This window comes from Vombatus ursinus, unplaced genomic scaffold (genome assembly GCF_900497805.2).
Source record: "Vombatus ursinus unplaced genomic scaffold, bare-nosed wombat genome assembly UNPS02014817.1, whole genome shotgun sequence".
In the NCBI taxonomy this organism is placed as follows: Eukaryota; Metazoa; Chordata; class Mammalia; order Diprotodontia; family Vombatidae; genus Vombatus; species Vombatus ursinus.
Genome location: NW_020954595.1, coordinates 1,626,474 through 1,651,542, shown reverse-complemented (window position 1 = coordinate 1,651,542; position 25,069 = coordinate 1,626,474). Strand labels below are relative to the sequence as shown.

Sequence of the window (25,069 nt, the reverse complement as noted above, 5' to 3'; positions counted from 1 at the left end):
TGCCCAGACACTTCTTCCTCCCAGGGTTTCTCAGGGTTCCTGATGAGCCCTCTGTTCCTTTCCCTTAGCATATCTCAGAATGAAAGCTCCCCAAGGGCAGGGACAGTTTTGGCTTTTCTTTGTACGCTGGGACAGTATGCTGTGCCCAGTACACAGTAAGTGCTTAATTAATGCTTGTTGGTTGACATTTCCCTTACATGCCCTCCAATTTTTATTAGAGACTCATTACCTGGACCCACCAGGTATACATTGAAAGGAAACACCATGTCCAGATCTAGCAGTTCACCGATTGGGGGAGGGGGGGCAAGGAACATGAGACCTGGCTGCCTTGTGCAGTAAACTTGAAAGTCAATGCCTTTCTCTGAACCCCCAGCGGCAAAATGGCGTTGTTGTTGTTCAGTTATGACAAAAATCATGAGGTTTTCTTGACAAAGATGCTGGGGTGGTTTGCTATTTCCTTCTCCAGTGTGTCCCCATTTTACAGATGGGGAAACTGAGGCAAACAGGGTTAAGTGACTTGTCCAAGGTCACACAGCTAGTATGTGTCTGAGTCAGTTTGGAACTTGCATCTTCTTGATTCCAGGCCCAGCCTTCTCTCCACTGCGTCAACTACTTGCCTTACTTGGCATAGTAGATGCTTAATAAATGGAGCAGCTAGATGGCGAAGTAGATGGAGCTCTGGGCCTGCAGTCAGGAAGACCCGAGTTCAGATGTGATCTCAGATACTTACGAGCTGTGTGACCTTGGACAAGTCACTTACCCCTGTTTGCCTCAGTTTCCTCATCTGCAAAATGAGCTGGAGAAAGAAATGGCAAACCACTCCAGTATCTCTGCTGAGAAAACCCCAAGAGGGGTCACGAAGAGTCAGACACAACCGAAAATTACTGAACAACAATAACACTTAAATGCTATTTGACTGACTGGCTGATTCCAGGAAACGAACCAGTGTATGTCTCACTGACCCACCAGCTCCCAGCTCATTCCTGCCCTGGCCATATGGGGTAGATTGCCACAGGCAGCTAGGGTTTTGAAATGCAGCCTGGACATGCCCTACAGCTAGATGCTGCTAGATTGGAGTCCTGATTGAGAGCAGGAAAGGACCTTGGAGGTCATCTCATCTAACCCCCTCAGAGGCCCTGGGAGTGAAAGGATAGCCCCAAGGTCACACAGGTACTGAGGGCCAGAGCAGGGATTTGAACCTGAGTCCTCCTGACTCCAAATCTCCATTTGTCTACACCTGCCCCTCAGCTGATTCTTTCATCCATTCTGTCCCTTTCAAATGCCTTCCAGATAAAGCATCAGGATCAAATGTAAAAAAAAAAAAAAAGTCCTAGCATCCTGTTGGTACCAAGTCAGACGCTGGTGGTTGAGCATTCTTCTATCTGGGCTACGCTGGGGTCGTGTCCTCAGCATTGCTGACTGTGGAGCCCCGAGCTAGGCAGACCACATGTGCCTCATTTGACAGGAAATGGGGTTTTTGCTGCATTTGTGATCTCAGCACCTTTGCAACAATGTAGACACAGCCCACCTGGGCCTTCCCATCCCAGGCACAACTCTCAATACACAAAAGAAAATCTACAGGTAACAAAGGAAGCCAATTATGCGGAAATAGGTACCCAAGCATTAAAAGTTCCCATTGGTGAACTCCCTGTATTCACATCAAGAGCTCCCATCAGTCCAACACATGGGGTCCGGCTAACATGACAGGAGCCTTCCTCTAGATCTCTTTAAGATATGTCACAACCAGAGCTGTAACATGGGAGTCTGCCATCGGGGGGCCAGCAACTTCAGCTGGCAGTCAGGGCTGTGGGACACAAAACCCCAATGAGGGGAGGCAGCAGGCCACTTGGGAGCGCTCTATTTTTCATAATTCTTCTAAGATCAGTTGTTTCTATGGAGTCAAAGTTCTGTCTGAGTGGTAGCTAGGTGGTGCAGTGGATAGAGCACCGGCCCTGAAGTCAGGAGGACCCGAGTTCAAATCTGGCCTCAGACCAAACACTTGACACTTACTAGCTGTGTGACCCTGGGCAAGTCACTTAATCCCAACTGCCTAAGCAAAAAAAAAAAAAAAAAAGTTCTATCTGTACCCTCTAAACATCAGCACCCTGGAGCAGAGGCCTGATTGCTCCACCCTAGTTATGGCTCTATGCAGTCTGGTTCCTCCCACCACATGCCTCACTATTGCTAACCTGGCATTAATCAACTTAGGTTTTTTATGCGATTTTGCTGCATTCATCATCACTGGAAGAATACTGGTAAAAGTTAGAAGGACGGTGAGCACCCAATAAGCAAGGATTCACTGTTGAAAAACTGCAAGGCTGGTTTGGGGGGGTGATTTTTGTCCTCTGTCCCTCCACTGAATTCTCTCACTAGGCAGAACCAGCTTTTTCACATGTTTAGCCAAAGGACCTCTGGAAAGAGAAGCACTTCAGAGAAGAGGGGATGAGAGATTCCCAAGGCAACATAATAGCAGTTTTATCTATTTGTCCTCAGTCTGTTTCTGAGGCAAGAGCTTGGGGAGATGGCTATCAGGGCAGGGCTGGCCAGAGACCTCTAGGACAGCAACCTCTGCCTCTGGCTCCTTGGACTGGAACTTCAAAAAGCCCTCCTTTTAATGGAAAACCTACACACTTACGTGGCTGGGTTTCAATATATGTACTGTTTTCTTTCTTTTTTTTTTTGGCTAGGCAATGGGGTTAAGTGACTTGCCCAGGGTCACATAGCTAGTAAATGTCAAGTGTCTGAAGCCAGATTTTTAACTCAGGTCCTGCTGACCCCAGGGCTGGTGCTCCATCCACTTCACCAACTAGCTGCCCCTTGAAAATATATATATATATATATAAACTATATATAGAATAGAATTCAATAGAATAGAATACTTTCAATATATAGTCAGACATCTTTCTATACATATAAATACATCTATTTATATATGAAAGGTCAAATGGAGTCTTTCCAGGTTGGTAAGCACCGCTGCTCTTTTACAGTAGCCAATCACATCTTTGTCTAGCTTGAAATGAAACAGATTTTATCTTAAAAGTTTTCTTGAGATGGAAGGAAAGGAATGCAACGGGGGGAAAGGGGGCTAGTGGTGATTTCAGATGAAACATCATCCTTGAAGACTGAGGAAAAAAAACCCACCCACTTTTCTTTCCTTTAAACCAATACCTTGTTTTGGAGTAAATCTAACTCCAGAGCTTTGGACACAATAAATGCTTTTTGCCCTTACGTTGAATTGGCACACACACCAGACTTTCCTTTTTCCTTAAAGGTTCCAAAATTGTAATCCACCCCACGATTACTAGGGGAGATTCTCAGGGAAAGCCTTGAACCTGGAGCACGTCATACAACATTGAATGGACTGGCTGAGGTGGGGTTCTCAAATAGAATTCAGGAGATTTACAGACAGCGGTAAAAGCCAGATTTCGAACCCGGTTTCTGACTCCCCATCAAGGGGTTTTTTCACATTGATGGGTTTCGAGTAGGTAGTAGAGATGTCATACAATTAGTAGCGCTACTTTTTGACTTACGCTATCCAAATTAAAGGTGAGGCCAGGTGACACAGTGGATAGAGTAGCGCCCCTGGAGTCAGAAAGACTCTTCATGAATTCAAATCCTGCTTCAGACACTTATCAACTGTGTGACCCTGGGCAAGTCACTCACCCTGTGTGCTTCAGTTTCCTTTTCTGTCAAATGAGCTGGAGAAGGAAATGGTAAGCCACTCCAGTATCTTTGCCAAGAAAACCCCAGAAAGGGTCACAAAGAGTGGGATATGACCAAACAATAAATTGAAATTAGTGTCTTAGAAATCTGTTTCTGATCCCCCAAACTTATCTAGGTCCATGAACCAACTAGGGGTATCCATCTCTATGGTAAGAGAGGCCAGTCTAGTGTGAAGGACTGGATCCAATGCCACGAAGACCTGGGTTCAAATTCCCCTGGAGGCATCTACTAGCAATACAATTTCTAACCTCTCTAGGCCTCAATTTCTTCATCTATAAAGTGGGGATAACGATAGCACTTTCCTCATCAGATCATTCTGAGGAACAAATGAGGTAACATAAATAAAATATTTACAAATCCCAAAGCACAATATAAATGTGAGCTCTAACTGCTATAAGACACCTAGAAGATAATTTGAAATTTCATTTCAGGTCAAATTCAGGTTTTGGGGCATTCACTCTTGCTTTGTTTTTTTTTTGTTTTTTTTTTAAGGCAATTGGGGTTAAGTGACTTGCCCAGGGTCACACAGCTAGTAAGTGTCAAATGTTTGATCTGAGGCCGGATTTGAACTCAGGTACTCCTGACTTCAGGACCCGTGCGCTATCCACTGTGCCACCTGGTTGCCCCTGTTTTGTTATTTTAAAATTGCGATTTTACAACATAGCACAATAAACTCACTAATAATCAATGTATTCTATTCTTCTGCTCTGTTCATTAGAAATGATGATATTAATCTCATAGCTAATAATAATAACTAAGGTTTGTAAAGTGCTTACTATTTGTCAGGCACTGCGCTAAGCACTTCACGATCATTATCTTATTTGATTCTTACAACTCTGGGAGGTAGAAATTGTTATGATCCCCATTTACAGATGGGGAAACTGAAGCAAAGTGACTTGTCCAAGGTCACCCAGATAGTAAGGGGCAGAGCTGGGATTTGAACCCAGATCCTTGGCCTTCAAATACAACATTTCTTCCACCACACCACAGGCTCTCACTTAATAAACGACCAACTTTTAATGCTCTTTATCTCCCTCACATTGGACCACCCTCAGCTGATTCTGCAGAATGTTTACCAAGCTTCAGGTTAATGTGAAACCTGGGGTAAGGCTCAGTCCAGACTTGAGCACCTCCATCCATCCCTGTCGTTTGGGACCTCTCTGTCCTGGCAACGGTCCTGATAAAGATCACAGGCAAGCAGCTTGTCCAGTTAGGATTCTAATTTATGATGGCACACTCTGGGAAAGGATGGTGACTCGCCAAGATTCCTGGCCAGATCTGCACCCCATGGGAAGTTGGATCATTTAGCCCAACTATCTCAGCAGTCAGGAGCTGAGCCCTTTCCTCTGGGCTCTGCTGACTTATGCCTCTTGTTTTTTCATCTTTCCTCCCTGGGACCCTCCAGTTTATAAACCTGACTTTCAGATGAAACACTGGGTACAGAAGAGGCCAGCTAGCAGGAGTCTACCCCGACTTTCTTTTAGCTTCTGATACAGGCCCATGTTTCATTTAACTCAACAGGGAGCATTAGACTCGCCTCTCTTCTCTTCAACTCTCTCTGTCTCTCCCTCCATCCTCATCCCATCCCCTCTCCTGGACCTTCAGGAAGTCCCATACTTCTCCCTTCTTTTTGAAGACAGTGCATGTACACAGGTCCAAGAAAATCAGGTGAGTTTTTGCCACAGTGAGCTCAGGTGGGAAAATCAGCTTTCACAATTTTGAAAGCCCATGAGCTAAATTTGTATTTGTGTCTGTTTCTGTACAGCTCAAATCTTACTTTAACCAGAGTAAGCCATAACACAGGAGCCTCTGACATAGAGGGTGGACTGACCTAGCGGGTTGCCATCAGCTAACCTCCCTATCCTTTCCTGCCAGCACTCAGGTAGGGGTCACTGAAAAACAGTCCCTGAGATCCTTTTAATCCAATCACTCAGAGGACCTGAGTGCTTCCAGGTCTAAGACACCCTAATGAGGGTGTCTTTACAGATGCTTCCAGGTCTAAGACACCCTAATCAGGACCAACACTGACACAGGGCCAGGAGAAAGGGCTCAGCCACAGTCTCTGGGAGACGTTGGACTAATCACCAGATTCCTCCGGGTGAGCCTTGTGCCCTTACGGAAGTCACTAAAGCCCCCAGATCCTGGAGCCCGCTCCCTTTTCTGCCTGTATTTATGTCCACAGTGCCTGGCCCATCGCAGGGGCTTAATAAACGTTTCTTGCTCGGTTGTTCTATCTGGTACAACCTACTTGCAGATGGACGCAATAATCCTAACTCCAGGTCCACTCCCCTGATTGTTTCCAGATTTTGAAAGAAGCATTCTCTTCCAGTAACGGAGATCATCTTCACCGTCAGTCTTTTAAAGCTAATAACCCAGGACCTCTGACAATGCAAATATTTCAATGCTGCCCATGAAAAATTCCACCCCAAATGGAGACAATTTCTTTCGCTACCCCAGGTAAGGCCCCCCCCCCCCCACTTCATTAATGACCATCAGTGAGCTTGGTAAAAGCAGGGCTTGACCAACAATTTATTTTCACCGAGTCGTTATAAAAACAGTGGCACCATTCCAAGTTTTGCCAGCAAATAATCCTTTGAGAAGAGATACAGACTGCCGAAGTATCAGCTGGAGGGAAGGGTCTTCCGAGTCTTCAAGTGACTATTTCCTTCACTTGGAAGAGCAGCAAGGGCACCTCACCCCACTGGATTTTGCACGAGGCCCGACTCCAGAATTTGGAAGAAGTAATAAACAGAAGTCGCCAGAATCCCTTGGCTAATACCCAAATCCCCAGAGAATGCAACTGTCTCCACATAGCTTTCCCCTAGTAATGCCCTGGCCAATATGGGCCCTTTGACTCAAAACAATGACCAAGGTTTACCTTAGCAATCTGAAGGTACTGGAGCTCAAATAATTCCTTGGATAAACAGGTGCTATCAACTGGACACAATACAGGCTTCTAAGACCTGAAAGCGTGTCACCCACCTTGTGATTTTCTGGGAAGATGAGTATGATGGGCACAAAGTGCGTGCTGACTAACCAAACCCTTATAAGGCCTGGGCACAGAAAAGTCTTCCCCTGAGCTCAGTGCCCACATGCACACAGCAGGTGCTTAACTAATGCGTTTTGGCAGACTGACATACAAAGATAAAGTGAAACAAGTTTCTAAAATGTAACGTTTCATAGCACTACTTATTATACAATCATGTGATGATATTTTATGGCTTGTTGACATTACTCATTACATAGTTCTCTCTTCTTTCTTAGAGTTACTTATGCAATCTTTGAGGTTATCAAAGGCGGTGGAAAAAGTCAATCCCACATGTACTTGGTGTCTACCCAAGCGCCAGGCACTGCTAGGCTCTAGGCATACAAAGACAATGATGAAACAATCTTTGCCCTCAAGATACACAAAGTGATTTCTGGGTTAAGGGCAGGAGCCCTGGGGGAATCACTCTACCGGGTTGGGGATTATTTTCTTACTTTTGATCAAGTCCTTTGACCACTCTGTGCTTCCCGTTTCCTCATCTGTAAAACGAAGGGGCTTTGGCTTCGAGGATCTCTAAGGTCCCATCAAGCTGACATTCTAATCTCGTGGCAAGACTCTGTCCTTCTAAAAATGCCACCGTGTAGCAAAACGGAGAACCGCCCATGTTGTTCCTTATCTTGAACTTCCGGAGTAGACTGCAAATGGTTTCTAGAGAATCACAGGGGTTTTAGTTGGAAGGGACCACCACAGCAATGGAGCCCAGTCTAGAACTTAAACTACCTGGAAAAGCACCCTCAATCTAACTCAGCTGGTCAGTTGCCCACCACCTCCCAGCTTTGAGCCAGCACACTGAGTTAGTCACCGGGGAGAGACTGGGATCCCCCTTCCTTGGAGGTCTAACAGGCTAGGATGCTTTTCCCAATGTCATGCCTCCATCTGCCTCTTAATTAGCTTGATCCCTTTCCTCCATGCCATCCTTCAGATCCTTGAAGACAGCCATCATCTGGTCCCCGACTCATCTCTTCTCTTGCCCGAACATCCTCAATTTATTCACCTGTTTCTCTTGGCACACACACCTGCTCTTTTCCCATAAAAGACATTCTAATCTCTATCTCTGTGTCTTTGCAAAGGCTGAGTCCCATGACTGGAACATTTTTCCTTTTCTCTTGGCCTCTTGGAAACCCTACGAGGCCTTCCTGATTCCCCCAGTGTGGCAGTGCATTTTCCTCTGCCCTCCCCAACTAATATCACTTCCTCTCTCTGGGACTCAAGTTTCTTCATCTATAAAATAAGGGGGTGTGACCCAATGGTCTCTAAAGTCCATTCCAACCCTAGGCCTCTGTTACGCCCAAATAGAATATAAGCCCTTTAAGGTAAGGAAATGTCTGGCTTGTGCATATGCATTCATAGCCTTTTCTGGAATCTAGTAGGCAATACCTACTGGTTAGTTAAATATTTAAGTAAATGAATTAGTAAATACTTATCGATTGAATCAATCAAAGCCTTTCAGCATTTTGGCTGCCCTCTTTTGGACACTCTCCAACTTATCAATGTCCTTCCTAAACTGGAGTGCCCAGAATGGAACACAGTATTCCAGGTGTGGTACCATCAAAGAAGATTACAGTGGGATGCTGAACTTAGCTAGCCTGTGCTTACTGCAGCCCAAGATTTCATTAGGTTTTCTGGCTGCCAAAGCACACTGGTGAATCATATGGACCTTGCAATCCACCAAGACCCTCAGATCTTTCTCAGACAGACTAATGTCTTCCTCACATTACATTTGTGAAGTTGATCTTTTGAACCCAAGACTTAGATTTATTCCTTTTTCAATTTCATCTTATTGGAATTAGCCCATGTTCTAGCCTGCCAAAACCTTTTGGATATCAACAGATACCAGGCGTGTCCTAGTTGTCTCTCCTGGTTTTGTATCACCAGCAAATCAATAAGTCATGCCATTTATAATCCTATCCTAGTCATCAATAAAACTGTCAGTTGGCACAGGACCAAGCACAGATCCCTGTGAGCCTCCACTGGAGACTTCTTTTCAAGTTGAAATCAATCCATGAATGCCCACTCTTTGAATTCTGGCCATCCCACTGGTGGATTCAGTTCAGAATCTATCCAACTGCATGATTATGGAGGCCACATCTTCTCCAAGTTAACTTCTAGAACAGAATGTAATACTTTATCAAGGGCAGCTAGGTGGCGCAGTGGATAGAGCACCTGCTCTGAAGTCAGGAAGACCCGAGTTCAAATCCGACCTCAGACCAAACACTTGATACTTAGTAGCTGTGTGACCCTGGGCAAGTCACTTAACCCCAATTGCAAAAAAAAAAAAAAAACAACAAAAAAAAACCTTTATCAAATGCAGCACTGAAACCTCACATCCTTCTGATCTACATACAAGAGTAGCAATCCTGTTTAAAAAAAAGAAAAAAGAAAGAAAAGAAGGCTGTCTGGTGGGACTCATCCTGAGGAGTCCACACAGGCCCTCTATGAACACCGCCTCTTCATCTAGACATTCACTACCCAGCAAAGTGGCTCGTAGGAGAAGAGACTGAGAGCTGAAAGAGACCTTCATTTTACAGAGAAGAAAATGAGGTGCAGAGACATTAAGCAATTCACCTAACTGAAGTCAGCCCAGGTGATGAGCACAGGGCTGGAATCTGCACTCAGGGCTTCCTACTACCCAGTTCTGTTTCTGAGAAAATGCCAGATCCTTAGTCTAATTCATAACCATTTGATAGGAAATATTCAGTTTTGGAAACAGTATTATCAGAGGGAATTTTTTTTCAATAACATAGTTACACTTTAACTGATTAAAACACAAACCCATTTTCTCCTGGAAACAACTAAATAAAAATGCTATGCCCATAGACCGGCTCCCACAACTGGGTACTGACTTCTAGGACCACACACTTAGACAAATGATGCTTATACTTTCAGGTGTGCTTTCCCAGGAGGGCTGGGCATCACCGTCAGGGCCATCAATAATAACAACAACCAAGACTTCACAGCCAACCTTCTCTCGACACAACACAATAGCTCCAAGAATGGAAGGAGATACTGAGTGACCTCTGTCGGTTGGTGCTCTCGAAAGGAAAGAAAGCTAGCTGTGTGACTCTGGGCAAGTCACTTAATCCCAACTGCCCCCCCCCTCAAAAAAGGAAAGAAAGGTCAGAAATGGAGGCTCAAGGAAAGAAACCCATCTTGCCATGGCAAACCATTATCAAGGCGTAAAGGGAACCATCACTAGAGGCTTAGCAAACAGAATCCCAGTGTCAAAATCAGAGAAATGTCCTTTTCTTAGGGCACCCCCCCACCCCCGGCCGAAGAACCACTTTCCTCCATGTTATGAGTTTGTCATTTCAGTGAGGAAAACGATAAATCATGAGATACTAAAAACAAGAAATTGATTTTTCCTTGCATAAAAATTAATGCCTAAGGCTTAAGTTTGCTTTAAAATTATCCTTTTTGAAAGACAGATCCAGTAATGATGCTGGATTTTATGAATTTATTTTGAATTATTTTTCTGTGCTGAGGACACCTAGTGGCAGAAAACTGCACTGCCCTTTGGTTACCTGCTCAGGAGGAAGTAAGCCTGACTTCATTACCCGTGAAGTCCCAAAAGTCTTCATGCCAGACTAAGCTTTTTTGGGGTACCCTGCATTGCTATAACAGTCACTTACGTTTCTTTGCCCAATGTTGCCTCCATCTGTCAGGGCACAAAGTTGTCTCATGGCTGTGATGCCAAGGGCTGGGAATTGGAGCGGCAAAGCTGTAAACTCAGATTTCTAACCCTGGGCTGAAAAGAAGGGAAGCCAAAAAATTCTTCTGAAGTTCTCTCTGCAGCCCCCTCCCAAATGACATAAAAATGGGTCCCAGAAGCAAGGAAAAAAATCAGTATTAATTATCATCATCATTAATAACTAGCAATTATCTGGTTCTTTAACGCTTGCAATTAAGGCTTTACAATTATTATCTCATTTTATTCTCAAAACAATTCTGGGAGTTGGGTGCTGCTGTTATTTCCATTTTACAGGTGGGGAAAACAAGACAGAGTTGAAGTGACTTGCCCAGGGCCACACAGCAAATCAAGTTGTCTGAGGAAGGACCTGAACTCAGGTTTTCCTGAAACTAGCTTCAGTGGTTGCAAAGAAGATTCAGAGGCAGCAAAGCTTAGTGAGTAAGAAGGCTAAAACAGCATAGGTTCAAGTACCATTTCTGGCCCCAAGCAAGTCAGTCCCTCAAGTTCTCCAACTCTGAGACAGTACAGAGTTCCTTCATCTGAGAACCCCCCCATACCAATGAAGCCCCAAGTCCCGGTGCTCGGAGGGTTCAGAGATCTCATTTTCTTTCATTTCATTCGCATGCCTGCAGTGGTTTTCTTTCTTAAAAGTGAAGGAGCTCCTTTCTCTGAGCCTTCAGGTAATAAATAATGAAGGGGAGTCAAACTTGAAAAACACCTCTAAGGGAGGGGCCAGGATTTCTGCCATCTACCTTCTCTTGCTCTGAGAGGCTCCCTTCTGCTTAGGGTGAGAGAGTTTAGCTCAAATAGGAGCTTCCCCCCACCCCCTATAAAGTTCATTAGGAATACTCCAAGCAGAGAGCCCAGGTTACTATGAGCTCTAGCAGAATTAAAACAAGCACTTTTTTTTTTAATCTAAGGGTAAACTAGCAAAAAAAAAAGGGGGGGGGGAGGGAAAGAAGAAAGTTTCTTCTTAAATTAATATCAACCTAATTAAAATAAGGGAAAGTTGGGATGCTTTTCTACACGGAAGAGTCCTAGCTGGGGACTGCTGGTGGTGATAAATCTTTGATGGGGCCCTGAGGAATATACATAATTTAGCAAGATAGTAGCAGAAAGCTCACCCAGGAAGCTCACCAAGCCCTTCCAAGCCCTAGGGCTGGGGACAGGACCAAGCCAAGCAGGTGGGATCACACTCTGCCCCCCCCCCCCCAGGGCCTGGCTCACTTTGGTCTCGGCAGCCTGAGGTGCCTAGCCTAGCACAGAGCTCGACACAAAGCAGGGGCTTAGGAAAGGATGGTTGACTTGAATTAAATGTATGTGGCGGCCACGCTTCCAGGATGTGTGCTGACCACTGATCTAAAGATCAGGAAATGACGGGCCAGGCCACAAAGGGGGCCCTACTGTATATTAGCAATGATCCTCAGCCCAGGTCTAGCAAAGAATGAATGCCCTGGTCTGTCTTGCTCAAGACACTCAGAGAAGGAAGAAGCCCCCTCCCCCTCTCCCTTTGGGCTTTCTAAGCAAAAAGGAGCAGAGAGCAGACCCCACACCAAACCAGACTCTCTGGAAGATCCAGGGCCCTCGGGCAGCCCTTTATCTCTAAAAGATAAGGATTCGCTCAATAGTCACATTTCCCACCACCCCCAGGGTGAGCTTGCTCGCTAGCTCGCCCTCCCTCATTCTGGCTGGGCCCTCCATTTGCAGACGACTGGCTATCATTCACTTGCCGACACAGGACCACGGAATTAACTGCACCTGCTGCTAGGAGAGGGGAGAAGGCGAGGGGCCAGCGGGTCCCCTGTTTGTTTGTTTGTCCCGTGGTTTGCAAACAGGACCCCCCAGGAGGGTCTGCAAACATCGCCCTTCCTTCCTCCCGAAACCCCAACCAGAGGAAGTCCAGGATGAAATGAGCTGGGCAGCCCTTCCTCCCCCACTCTGACATCTGGCTTGGGCGATACAAGGAGAGGCACTCCCAGGCCCCCCTCGGGCTGGACAGAGGCACAGACAGCGGGCACGGGCGGGCAGGATGTCAGCGGGGCCCCGGAGAAAAAGGGTGGCTCCAGCGGGACTTCCATAGTGTGTATGGGTAGGACAGAGATCGAGAGAGAAAGAAAGGAGGGGAGAGAGAGAAGAAAGGAGGAAAGAGAGAAGAAAGGAGGAACGAGAGAAGAAATGGGGAAAGAGAGATGAAAGGGAGAGAGGAAGAGGAAAGGGGGAGAGAGGAGTGTGCGTGTGTGTGTGTGTGTGTGTGTTCCCTCCAGGAGCACAGAGGGTGAGGGAGGCAGGGCGGCAGGGGAGAGGGGGAGGGGGAGAGAAGGCTTCCAGGGAGACAGGGGGCCAGGGGCAAACAGGCAGAGGAAGAAAGGGGGTGAGGCGAGCCCGGGCTGGGCAGCGCAGGGCAGAGCTGAGCCGGGCTGGGAGCCATACCTCGGTGTCCTTGGCCGGGCAGCTAGCCGTCTGCGCTTCCAGAGCACAGTTCGCCCTCTTGACCGAGAGGTAGAAGGAATAGTCCTTGGCCACCATGGTGGCAGCCGGGGGCGCCGCGGCCGCCTCGGGGGTCACAGCGGGCTCCGGGCGCGCGCGAAACGCCAAGGCCAAGTTGGGTGTCACCTCCACGGTGCCCGGCGGCGGCAGGAGCGCGGCATGCGCCCAGCAGCTAGTCCCCGCGGACCGTGCCCGGCCGGGCGAGCCTTGCCAGCTGTCGGGCTCGGGCTGAGCGCGGAGTGTGGGGCGGCCGAGGCGAAGAAAGAGGCGGCGGGCGGGCGGGCGGGGGCTGCTGCAGCTGGTGCCGGCAGCCGAGGGACGCACGGACCGCGGGCAGTGTAACTCGACTCTGCTGGAGCTCCGAGCCCGCCCACCCGAGGCTCAGGGGCGGGGGCGGCCCGAGGGGGAGGCGCCCGGCGGAGTCGGAGCCAAAGGAGCCACTTACTTAAAACTCACGTGTTAAGCAACCCGAGGAAAACACTCGAAGCAGGCTGGGCAGCTCTCTGCCCCCACTTCTCTTTTTTGGGGTTATCCCCCCCGAATTCAGCTTCCCGGGAGGGAGAGGGGCGCGGCCAGAGAAAGGACCGCCTCTTCAGGCTCAGATGAAAACGGGCGGCGGGACTAGCTCCGTAACCCTCCCGGGCGGATCGCCCTGTGAGCCACGCGTGTTCGTGGTTTGGAGAGCTGGATCATGAGGAGGTGGACAGAAGGGGCGGTGTTGGGGCAGCGGAGTCCCGCTGTTATGTTTAAAGTCCCTTCGGGGGAGCCAGACGTCTTCCCTGGCTCCCTTTGTGTGCCATGCTGGCTAGCTCGCCAGCCTTTCCAGCCTCTGTTTTCAAGAATGCCAATTCGAGGGTGCCCTTATCATAAACGATTGGGGGGCTCTGCAACTGCTCCCCCCACCTCGTTTGGCAGAGTGATGTTCAATTTCCATTTAAAAAAAAACATCAAAATTCAGCTCTACAGCGACTATCTGGGCGGATAATTTGTTCTTTTCCTTTGAGAGAGTGCGGGTTGCGGGGGGGAGGGGGGCGTAAGGAAAGAGGGCTGGTCCTGTTGTTTGGGCTGTGGGCGAAGGCAGGGCACGTCAGAACAGCTTCTGCTCTTGGGGAAGGAAACATCTTAATTCCGGGCTCTCAATCTCTGGTACCTAAACCACACCCTGGTTGGTATTCAGTCCTTAACGAGGCAGCAGAATTTCCATTCAACCGACGTCTGTAAAGGGCCTACTTTGTGCCAGTCACTGTGCTAGGGGCTGAGACTCCAGGGGGAAAAACACCCCCTCCTCTCTAGCAGCTTATATCCCCACCCCCATGGTATAATACGGAATAATCGGATAATACAGAATAAAAATGAAAACGAACATATAAGAAATAAATACAGTGTAATTTGGGGGAGTAGGTGTGAGTACTACCCACTAGTGAATGGGGATAGTCCTCTCTAGAAGGTGACTCTTGGACTGAATAATACGCCTGCACACCTTAATTCTAATAACAGTAATGAAGTCACTAGCAGCCACTTCAGACATTTTCTTCCTGTGACTCCGTGCAAGTCACTTAACCCTTCTTTGACTGCATTTTCTCATCTGTAAGAAACAGTGCCTCCCTCCCAGGGTTGTTGCGGGAGGGAGTGTCAGATGAGGTGACATATGCAAAGCCTTGAAACCCCCAAATCACTCTCTGAATCCTAGCTATTGTCATCACCATCATAAATGAACTCAATCAATATTTACCATGTGCCAGTTATATAGGGGATCCCAAAATACTTAGTGCAGTTTAAAGCTTTAATAATAATTCTATAATAAAGCATTTATAGAGTACCTAATAGTCTGGGACACCATGTTTTTAGCAGCTCAAGGCTGGCAAAGGGCTTTTCAAGTATCTTTGTTTGATCCTCACAACAACCACAGGCAGTAGGTGCCATTATTGGCCTCATTTTACTGGTAAGGAAACTGAGGCTCCACCTAAGTGGCCCCTCTCACTCCTGGTCTCAGTGATTCACTCCCTTGTGAGTCCAGAGAGCTTGGAGCAGCCCCTCACATTCTGTCTGGGAATTTGGCCTGCCTCTTTTGTCAAGGAGAGATTGTCTTTCATTTTTGAGCTAGGAGACTTCTGTCTGAACCCCAGCTCGGCCGCTTGGCTGTGTGTTTGGAGGCCAGTCAGTTAACCCCTCGAGTTTTGGTTTCCTCATCAGTAACATTAGGACAAAGACACTTCCTGTCTCTCCTGCTTGGAGCGTAACTTTGGCCAAGTCTCTCCACATTTCTGCTCCTCTGTTTTCTCATCAGCAAAATGACCGAGATGACCCTTCTGGCTCAAATCTATGATCTGACAACCTTCTAACGAAAAATCTCTGTCCCCTTACATGCCCCACCTTACAAAGGGAGAGGAAAACCTATGATAACCTGAGTTACATCATGACAGAGAGGGGAAAGCCTTCTTCTGCTGGCTGGAGGCAGAGGACCTGGAGGCTTCATCACAGCCTGCCTCGGATTCTGACCCAGGCGAGTCCCTCTGAGCCTCAGTTTCCCCATCTGTAAAATAAGGGAGAATTGGACTGGATGTCTCAGGAGGTCCCTTCCACTCCAGATCTAGGTGTCTACAATAACACTTTGGGGAGGGGGAACAGGCCAGGAGGGAGCTTTGGGAGAAAAAGCTTCTTGATCAAAGCAGAACGGGGCCTTTTCTGAAACGCTTCACAGTGACGGCTATGACGACAATTGTTACTGGATCGGATCTCATTGGAACGGTCCTCTCTTTCTCCCTCTCTCTGCTCTGTCTCATCCTCTCCCCATATCGTCTCTACTGTGGCACAGCTGGGGTTGGGTGGGTGAGATCTCACAGGCACTTGGTCTTAGACCTTGTTTTCAGGAGAGAAACATGCTTAGCACCTGGTGTCGGACAGAAGTGCCTGCCCTGCCCCGCAGGTAGACTCGGTGATGGTTTATTTGAAATGTGCCCCTGATGGAGCAAGGGATGATGGAATGGGTTAAATGAGATCGGAGCCATGAAAATCCATCAATAAGCGTTTACTGAGTGCTAGGGGACCAGACATGCAAAATGAAACAGTCCTGCCCTCAGTGAGCTTTTATTCACGATCTATCTCAACTCGTCAATGTGTCTTTTCAAAATACACTTAAGTTTGACTACCACCGTATTTGCCATATTTCAGATGAGGCAGGTTCTTCTTGGACATCAATCAAGAGGGGGTCAGGGACCCAAAGGACATTGTTGCATATATAATCTCTCACCGGCAAGGTGGTCCCAAAGCTGGATTCCCCAGGATTACAGTGGGAGGGGATGCTGCTGAGCACACAGTCCTGTCCCAGCTTGGGGAGCCTTGACTCATCAGGAGTCTCAATGCTCCAATGTGCGTGTGTGTGTGTGTGTGTGTGTGTGTGTGTGTGTGTGTGTGTGTGTGTGTGTGTGTAGGGGGAGAGAGAGCGCATTTATGGGCTTATGGCCTAGCTCTGCTTTAACAATCAGCCTCATTTAGGACTCGCTCTCCTCACACGACATTATAATCCTATAAAATGTTCCACAGTCTTGGGACTAAAGCAATGAACCCGGTCTTGTATTTCCAGGAACAGTGCCAGCACCAAGATGCTGCCTCATCTAAGGCGACTGGGCTGATGAGGTGGGTGGACACCTGTGGGGAAAGGCAACAAACTAATGCTAACTCAGATCCATAGGGTGCTTTCCAAAGCCCTTGTTCAAATGAGCCTAACAACATGGGAAGTACTCTTATCCCCATTTTACAGAAAGGAAGATGGAGATTGAGACAGGGTAAGTGACTTGCCTAGGGTCACCTGGTCAGAGTGTAACAAGGAGGCAGCTTTAAATTCCAGAATTTTAGAATTAAAGGGATCTTGGCAGTTGCCTAGTTAAGGCTATCCCCCAAAAGGAATCCAGGTCTTTTCTCTTTCCACTGCATCTCCTCGCCTTTTTCAACAACAAAGAGATCTCTGGATAAAAATAGAGTCTGTCAGTCAACAAGCATTTATGTGCCCGGCACTGTGCTAAGTACTGGGAATACAAGCACAGACCAAAAAGAAGAGTCTGTTCTAAGGGTCTTCTTTCCTCCAGCCCTCCCTGACCCAGCCGCCATCCTGACATTCCTACGCACAGGTCTGATGCCGTCACTCCACTGCTCAAGAAGCTTGGTGGCTCTCTATTGCCTCCAGAATGAAGTACAAACTCTTCTGCTTGACATTTAAAACCTTTCCCAGTCTGGCTCCAACCCATCTTTCCAGGCAGCTTACAGACTATTCCCCTGCATTCACTCTAGATCCAGTCAAACTGAACTGTTTGTTGCTTCCCACCCATTTCTCACCTCCTTTGTTTTGCACATGCTGTGCCCTCCACCAGACCTCAATGCTCTCTCTCTTTGCCTCTTGGAACCCCCACTCCCTTCAAGGTTCAATTCAAATGGCATCTCTTACAAGAGGTCTTTGCTTACCAGGTATGAATGTGTGTAATATAGAAGGATAGCTAAGGAGAATACATGTAAGTGCATCACATACCATAAGGTACTACATGAATGTCAGTTATTATTATTAGTATTGTTAGTATACCAAATACATGTCAGCTGTAGATGGGATAGAGCAAGTCCTCATTCCTATGGCTACTGGGGCAAGTTTCTATAGAATGACCAAACTACCTGTCCACTCTGAAGCTTCAGACTTGGAAGTTTGGGGAGGGAGTTCTAAGGGAGAAATCGTGATGATAAACTTTGCCAAGCTGGGACTGGAGCTCACTGACAGACTTGAAGGACAAAAAAAGCAATCAGCCCATGCTATACTCATGTTTAAACTCACTTCCTATTAGTTCTACTCGCTAATTTGGAGAAACATCATGGAAACTGGTTTCTTTTTTTTTTTTAATTAATTTTTTTTAGTACATTTTAAACTCAGAAATCTGAGTTTGAACCAGCAACCAACATAAGCAGTCTTAGCCTCCATCTGCCACCTGGCCACCAAAACAATCTTCCTAAGCACAGGTTTGATCGAGATACTCCCCTGCCCAAGAATGTTCAGTGGCTCCCTACTGCCTCAAAAACAAAACAAGAATGCCTCTGTTTGGCAGTGAAAGCCGTTCATAATTTGGCTCCCGCTGACCTCTCTGGACTTATTTGCTCCCCATCACAAGCTCTAATTCCAGGCAAACTGATTTCTTGAACTTGGCATCAGGGACGTAGCCTTTGTGCTTGCTAGCTGCATGGAGGTCTCAGGTGAGACTGGTTGACATAAATCTGGGTTGGACCCAGGGAGCAGAGATTTGGGACTTCTCTGGATCTGCTCAGCAACCTGAGTCCTGAAGTGAAAGGGGAAGATGATGGGAGTAATTAATTACGAGCTAGGGTTTGGTAAGGTGGAAGAGACGGGGGGAGGAGGGAGCAATGGAATGGAGAATGAAGGATCACGTAGAGCTGGCCTGGCTTACCAAGGGAAGGGAGGAGACTGAGGTAGGAATAGGGCTAAGGGCCCAGGAAAGGAGTGAGAACCATGGAGGGGGTGAAGACGGAGGGAGGGGCAGAAGCAGAAAAAGATGGTGATTATTAAAAGGAAATTTCTGAGAGCTTGGATGTAGAAGTGGGGTGTTTGGAAATGATGGCAAGATCCAGGTTATGACCATCCCAATGTACAGCTGAGGTGGAATGGAAAAAATGACCAGATTCAATTCAATTCAATAAACATTTATTTATTTAGCACCTACTGGGCAGCTAGGTAGCGCCAGGCACAGAGTGCTGGGCCGAGTCAGGAAAATGAGTCTTCTTGAGGTCAAATCTGGCCTGAGACACTTACTAACCACGTGACCCTGGGCAAGTCACTTCACCCTGTTTGCCTCAGTTTCCTCATCTGTCAAATGAGCTGGAGAAGGAAAGGGCAAATCACTCAATATCTCTGCCAAAAAAACCCCAAATGGGGTCATGAAGAGTCAGACATGACTAACGGTAACAACTGAACGCTCCTGATATGTGCCAAGCTCTGTGCTAAGCTCATGTGTTATGGATCCCGCTGGTCTCAGACCCAGGAATGTGTTCAGTTTCCACTTTTACCATCTATTAAAGACAATCTTCAAGGGCCATTTATCTGCAAGAGACAATGAGTCTCTGTCCCAGTGTCACCAGCAATACTGGTGAATCTTTGCTTTTGGGCATTGAAACATGCTAGGCTTTGATGAGTGAGAACCAGACATCTAGCTTTGGAAATCCCAAAGAGGAAGAGGAGCAGAAGGAGGAGAGAAAAGGGGGGAAAGGGCTGTTATTGTTTTAGTTCACAAAAGAAGCTTATAAAATGTTGGTGGTAGTAAAAACTTGTACAGAAAGAGTCATGATCACTTCAAGAAATTTAGGAAAATAGAACGTATAAAGTATCATCTTTCTCTGCACAGTTTCTGCCAAAAAAAAAAAAAAACTTCAATTGACCTTAGGTAGAAATGCAAAAGCTGTGATTAAGTAGAAATATTTTGGGAAATATTCCACACACACCCCCTAACCCCCTACCTCCTTGGGCTGGATGGAGTGCTTTTCCAAGATGGCGACATTTCTGGCTCGATTTCATGGAGTTAGCTAACTGCTTTCCTCCCAATTACTCTGGAAAGATGAAGTCAAGAAGGATCTCAGGAAGAACTGATGTCTATGACATCAGTAGACTTGCTTTCTCTACAAGCTTATATCATCTCTTACTTTTAGTGTACATGTCCCAAAGGAGATGCCATACCATCAGATGCAAAGGCTGTGCCTATTTGAATGGGAATATTTCTTGGTCTTGTAGGAAGAATTCAAGAAATAATATATGGTTAGTTCTATATCTCGGAGCTAAGTATTTTTCAATTCAATAAAGATTTATTGAGTTCCCCCTATGTGCAAGGCAGTATAGGAAAAGAAACACACAAAAATGACCAATATAATGTATGAACTGCTTATTCTATACCAGACATTGTGCTAAGCACCCAAGATGCAAATCAAACAAGACAGCTCCTGCCCTCATAGAGCTTACATTCTAATAGAGAAAGGAATCTAGCAGAGCAGTGGCCTAGGAGGAGAGTTTTAAACAGGGAAGTCAGAAAGAATGATGATCAGGGTCATAGGGCAAGTAAGTGACAAATTTTCCCCTGGAATAGTGTTTTGGGTACTATTTCCAGAGAGAGAGGATAGGGAGGGACGTGCACCCAGCAGCCTGGTGGCCTGAGACTGGGCAAGATGGGGTAAAAACTGGAAGAAGCTTCCAACCCAATAGAGGAAATAAGAGTTGGGTGTAAATAAATCCAGGGTGTCCACAGTCTTAATGTGGTTCTAAGACTTTAGGAGTGCCCTGTACAATATAGAATCTGGTAAATGACACCGAAGAAATTCTAAAACAGTGTGTGAGAATTCCAAAGAGCGAGGCATCAGTTTCTACTGGGGGAATCAGTGGAGACTTCTTGGAGGAGGTGATGCTGAACAGATGGGCAGAGTTTCAACAGGGAGAGGGAAGGGTTAGGATGGAAAGGGCTTTCCATACCTGGAAAAGAGAATGGTTCAAGGCTTGGCTGGGGACAAATGTGGGACATTTGGAGGGACTAGCCAGGAGTCCAGTTTACCTGGAATATAGGGTATGTGAAAAAGAATAGGATAAGGTTGGAAAGGTAGGCTAGAGGCAAGTTATGCAGGGCCTTGAATATCATAGTAGGTTGTTTGGCTTCTAATTGCTAGAGAATGGGGAATCCCGAGCAGGGGAGTAGTAGTACCATAGCATTACAGAACATAAGGCTGGAAGGGCCCTGAGTCCCTCCTAGCTGAGTGATCAACATGTCCAGCCCTTTCATTTTACAGATGAGGAAACTGAAGCCCTGCCTAAGACTGCAAAGCTTTTAAGTGGCAGTCAGCAGCTGAGCTCTGCATTCAGGAGACTTATCTGGCAGTTGAGTATATAGCTAAGAATATAAGATTTCTCATAACTAATAGTAATACTAGTTCTAATAAGTTGGCATAAGTTCTAATAACATTAATAGTAATAATAAGCTCTCATAACTAGTAACTAATTTCCAGGTTGCCTTCATGATTTCCATCAGTTTTGCAATCTCACCTATACTGCAGAAATCTCCAAGATGGGCAGATGGGCAGATGGGCAAAGAAAGCCTAGGATTTCGGAGAGGGCTGGTATTTTTGCAAGATATGCTAATTTATTTTTTGGCAGTATCAAATTAAGTTTTAAGTTGTAAAGCGATCAGCAAAGAGTCTGGCACATAGTAAGTCTACATAAGGCTGACTAGCACTGTTTGGTTCCATAGGGAGCACTAAGGACAAGCAGGTGGTCAGCCCGAATCACCTATCCACAATTACTGCAGGGTGCTCTAGGGAGGATGACAAATAATTGTAACTATCTCTTAGAACTTCTATTTTTTAGGGAGGAGGTAAAGAAAGATGAGTGTAAGCGATGTAAGATTAATACCAGCAAAGCTAAAGAACAGCTAATGAAAGAAGGCTTGAAAAAAAGAGAGGTCAAAGAAAGGGTAAGACCTCAGTTCGAAATGATCAGATTGCTGCTCACGGACCAGGGGAAGAAGGGTTAGAGTTAGTCCTAATCGTGGAGAACCTTCTTTTTTAGGTCAAGTCCTGATTTGCCTCTGAAGATTCCACCCACTTCGCCCAGAGTTCTGCTCCCTGCAGCTGGGCAGAGCAGGGTTCACCAGCCCCTCAAATACCTCCAGTACTGGAAGGCCATGACTACGTGTCCTCCCGCCCCCGCCAATGTCTAAGTTTCTCTCTTCAGTGGGTAATGTTGAGCATCTCCATGTATGTAATTTTATTTCTTTACAAATGGGATTGAGGAGAGGCCAAGAGGCTTCCCCAGAGTGACTGCCCAAGGGGGCCAGGACACAACAAGGTGAAGAGCCCCCGGGGTACAGAGACACTGGGAAGCCAGCCAGAGGTACAGAGGGGCTCCTAATCTCCAGTTTATTGGCAGGCTGTTCAAACTTCACTGTTAGCATTGTGCTCTCAGGCCTCAGGGCTAATGGTGGCCCACAAAGAAATTACTGGGAACTTTCTGTCTCCTCCAAGCCTTGATAAACACACATGTCCACGTGCAGGCCCACACCCCCCCCCTACACGAACATACAACCTGTCCAATAATTCACCTTATTATTGCAGAGCACGATCTCACTGATCCTCAGGCCTGAGGGTGGCGAGAGAAGGCTCCAGCTTTCCAAGAGATTCTATCTGCTCTGAGTATGTTGCTTTTCCCTTCCACACATCTGTCCAAGCCTCACCCCATTCTTAGCTTGCTCCAAAATAAAGCACCCACGGGGCACTCAACCCTTCCTAATTCATTTCCTAAAACTCCCAATTTTAGGCTGAATTTTGGGGGGTGGAAATCTTTGCCCGGCTTTTTATAAAAGGAAAAATTTTGCTTCTCTGTCATCCTGTGGAATTAATGGCTAAGAGTCTCTAACAAAGAAGGCCAAACATAGGTGATGGAAGCTGCCTGTAGGGCGCCCCTGCCTATACCGTGATGTGTTCTGGCAGAAATGCCTCTTTTTCCCCCAGGGTGCCACAAAGGGAGGTCAGAAACAGCCTATATTGTCTGTCTCTCTCATTTGTGAGTGAGATGGAGGAAGCAGAGAGGGAGGGAGAGTTGAAGGTGGAGAAAAGGAATCCTCCAACTAACATCAACTCCCCTGCCCCCCAAGGCTTCTCCCAGACTTTAAGAAGCCCTGACGACTTGCCTGGAGGCTTAGAAAAACCAGATTTCATGGATGCTACAAGGACTGCCTCAGGGCTGCCAGGAAAACACAAGCAGACCTAACTTTTACAATGTAGGCAATGCCGAGATGCCCTCCAGGAACGAGGCAGCCTCTTTCACTTCTCCCAAGTTGGCAGGCCTGTGGCTGAAACTCTGGGGCAGCAACAGACCCGATAGGACCTCCTTCTGTAGATTAAATCATCTTCCAGGAAAAACAATCTGTCACAAGGCCAAATTATATTGGGGGGAAACGGGAAAGGCCTGTGCTTCAGGAAACCCTTTTAAATGCAGGTTAGAGGTTCCCACATGTTAATAACATTTTCTAGTGTATTTATTAGAGTAAATACTGTGGAGTTAGCCTTGATTGGTGAACAAGATTGCTCTGTGTTGGGCACTGTTTTCTTCATTGCCGGGTTATTGCCAAAATCTGAAATGCTAGCTCTTAACTCTGATTCTGCATTCTGGGGTCTTGTTACCTTTTGGACCCCAGATGTGTTAGAAAAAGTGCTTGTCACCAATGCTCAAAAATAAATCTAAGAATGATTGGGCAGAACCTTTTAAACCAAAGGGATCAGCATTCTGCTTGGGTTTCCTGTTCACGAAACATTATAAAAACAACCCAACCATAAAAAAAAAAAAGAACCCCAAACAATGGGCCACTATTCTTTCCCCAGACGCTTTCCTCATGCCACTCTGAAGTTAGGTACTCGATGGCCCTCCAGTTTCCTGACCTGAACTCCAATGAAGCCAACACATCTCTCTCCCCCACCTTGGCACCACTGACTCAGGAGCACAGCAAATGACAGGATTACCTTCCCTACCCAGCTTCCACAGGTCAAGTCCCTTGTGCCAGTCTGAAGCAGGAACGAGGGGATAGGGAGGGTGGCTTGGGGTGGTTTCCTTCCTTAAAATTAACTTCTACTTCCTGAAGAAACTTTGAATGGAGAAGAACTAGTGTTCCAGAGAGAGGAAAAAACATAAAACAACACAAATGGGCCTGTTCCAACACACCAGCTGGGAAAATGAAAAGAGTGCCAATGTATTTCTGTATTATAAAATTAATGGGGGGGAGGGTGCAAAGCTAATGGTATTTTCCTTCAAAATCTTCCTGTGGCCTTTAATTAAACTGCATAAGACCCTAGATTTAGACCTGAAACAAATCTTAAAATCCATTGACTCCAACCCCCAATTTTACAGATGAGGAAACGGAAACCCAGAAGTCACTGGGGCATAGACCTCAGAGGGCATCAAACCCGTTTCCCTCATTTCACAGATGAGGAAACTCAGACTGAACCATCTTTTCCCCCTCATTCTTGACTAGAAATGAGATTCTGATGCAGGAGCAGAACAGAGGATCTGGGGTTTGGGAGTATGTGACTTTGCTTTTGGGTTTTGTATTGTTCTATGAGGCAATTAATTAACCTTGCCATTTTCAAAACGGAGGTTAGACTGCTGGACACAGAGGAAAGATCGCTCTCATCTGGGAGAGTAAGCCCAATACCTTGGGAGACAGAGACTCCGAGTTCTCAATCAAGTTTTGCTGCTAATTAACATAAAGGCAGATCACTCACTTGACCTATCAGGGTCTCTGTTTTTTCACTTGTAAAAATGGTATGGTGAGGGGAAGTCAAAATAATATCTATGTCCCTTTGGGTTGAAACATTCTATTCTGCTACATAAACTACTTATTAGCTGTATGATCCTGTGCAAGTTACCCTACCCTGACTGCCTCAGTTTCCTCATCTGTAAAATGAACTGGAGAAGGAAATGGCAAACCACTCCAGTATTTTTGCCCAGAAAACCCCAAAGGGGTCACAAAGAGTCAGACATGATTGAAAAGACTGAACAACAAAAATTATGTCAATTTTTTGCTGTTAGGGGTAGGGGTACATGGAAATCTTTGGCTGTAAATAAAAATACCACCCAGGGGTCTGAAGTCACTCAGTTTTCACAGCTCCCTCGGCATTTGTGTCCCCAGTGCTTGGCAACAGTTGGCACCAAATAAATGCATGGATTGATACAGCTTGCCTTCTGGTTTAACTAGGTCAAGTCACATTTTGTGAAGGCTCCTTGAAAAGTCAAATTAAAATGGTTCCATCAGAAGTTCATCTGTAGACCTTTCTCCTTGAATATCAAATGTGAAGACAAATGATAATAATATAATAAGAGCTCACATTTATCCAGCACTTTAAGGTTTGTGAAGCACCATCTGTATATCATTTCACTGGATCTTCACCCCAACTCTGGGAGCTCAGTGCTATTATTAGCTCCACTTTATCCTGTCTGTAGCTTGCTTGTCTGTAGTTGTTTGCGTGTTGTCTCCTCCCATTTGACTGGCAGCTCCTTGAGGGCAGGGACTGTCTCTTGTCTTTCTTTGTATCCCCAGTGCTTAGCACTA

At 46.4% G+C, this 25,069-nt stretch overlaps 1 protein-coding gene across 4 annotated transcripts in view; it reads right to left on the bottom strand.

Annotated features, from left to right (window-relative positions):
• ARHGEF3 (Rho guanine nucleotide exchange factor 3) overlaps positions 1 to 25,069 on the bottom strand; it is a 301,199-nt gene that overhangs the window by 66,220 nt on the left and 209,910 nt on the right. Inside the window, exon 1 of one of the 4 annotated variants that reach the window (XM_027835850.1) lies at positions 12,888 to 13,020. The exons of the other annotated variants lie outside the window; for them this stretch is intronic. Within the exon in view, the coding sequence (XP_027691651.1) occupies positions 12,888 to 12,983 (96 nt within the window). The 5' untranslated portion in view covers positions 12,984 to 13,020. Of the gene's footprint in view, positions 1 to 12,887; positions 13,021 to 25,069 lie in introns of those variants that run through there. 4 annotated transcript variants of the gene reach the window in all.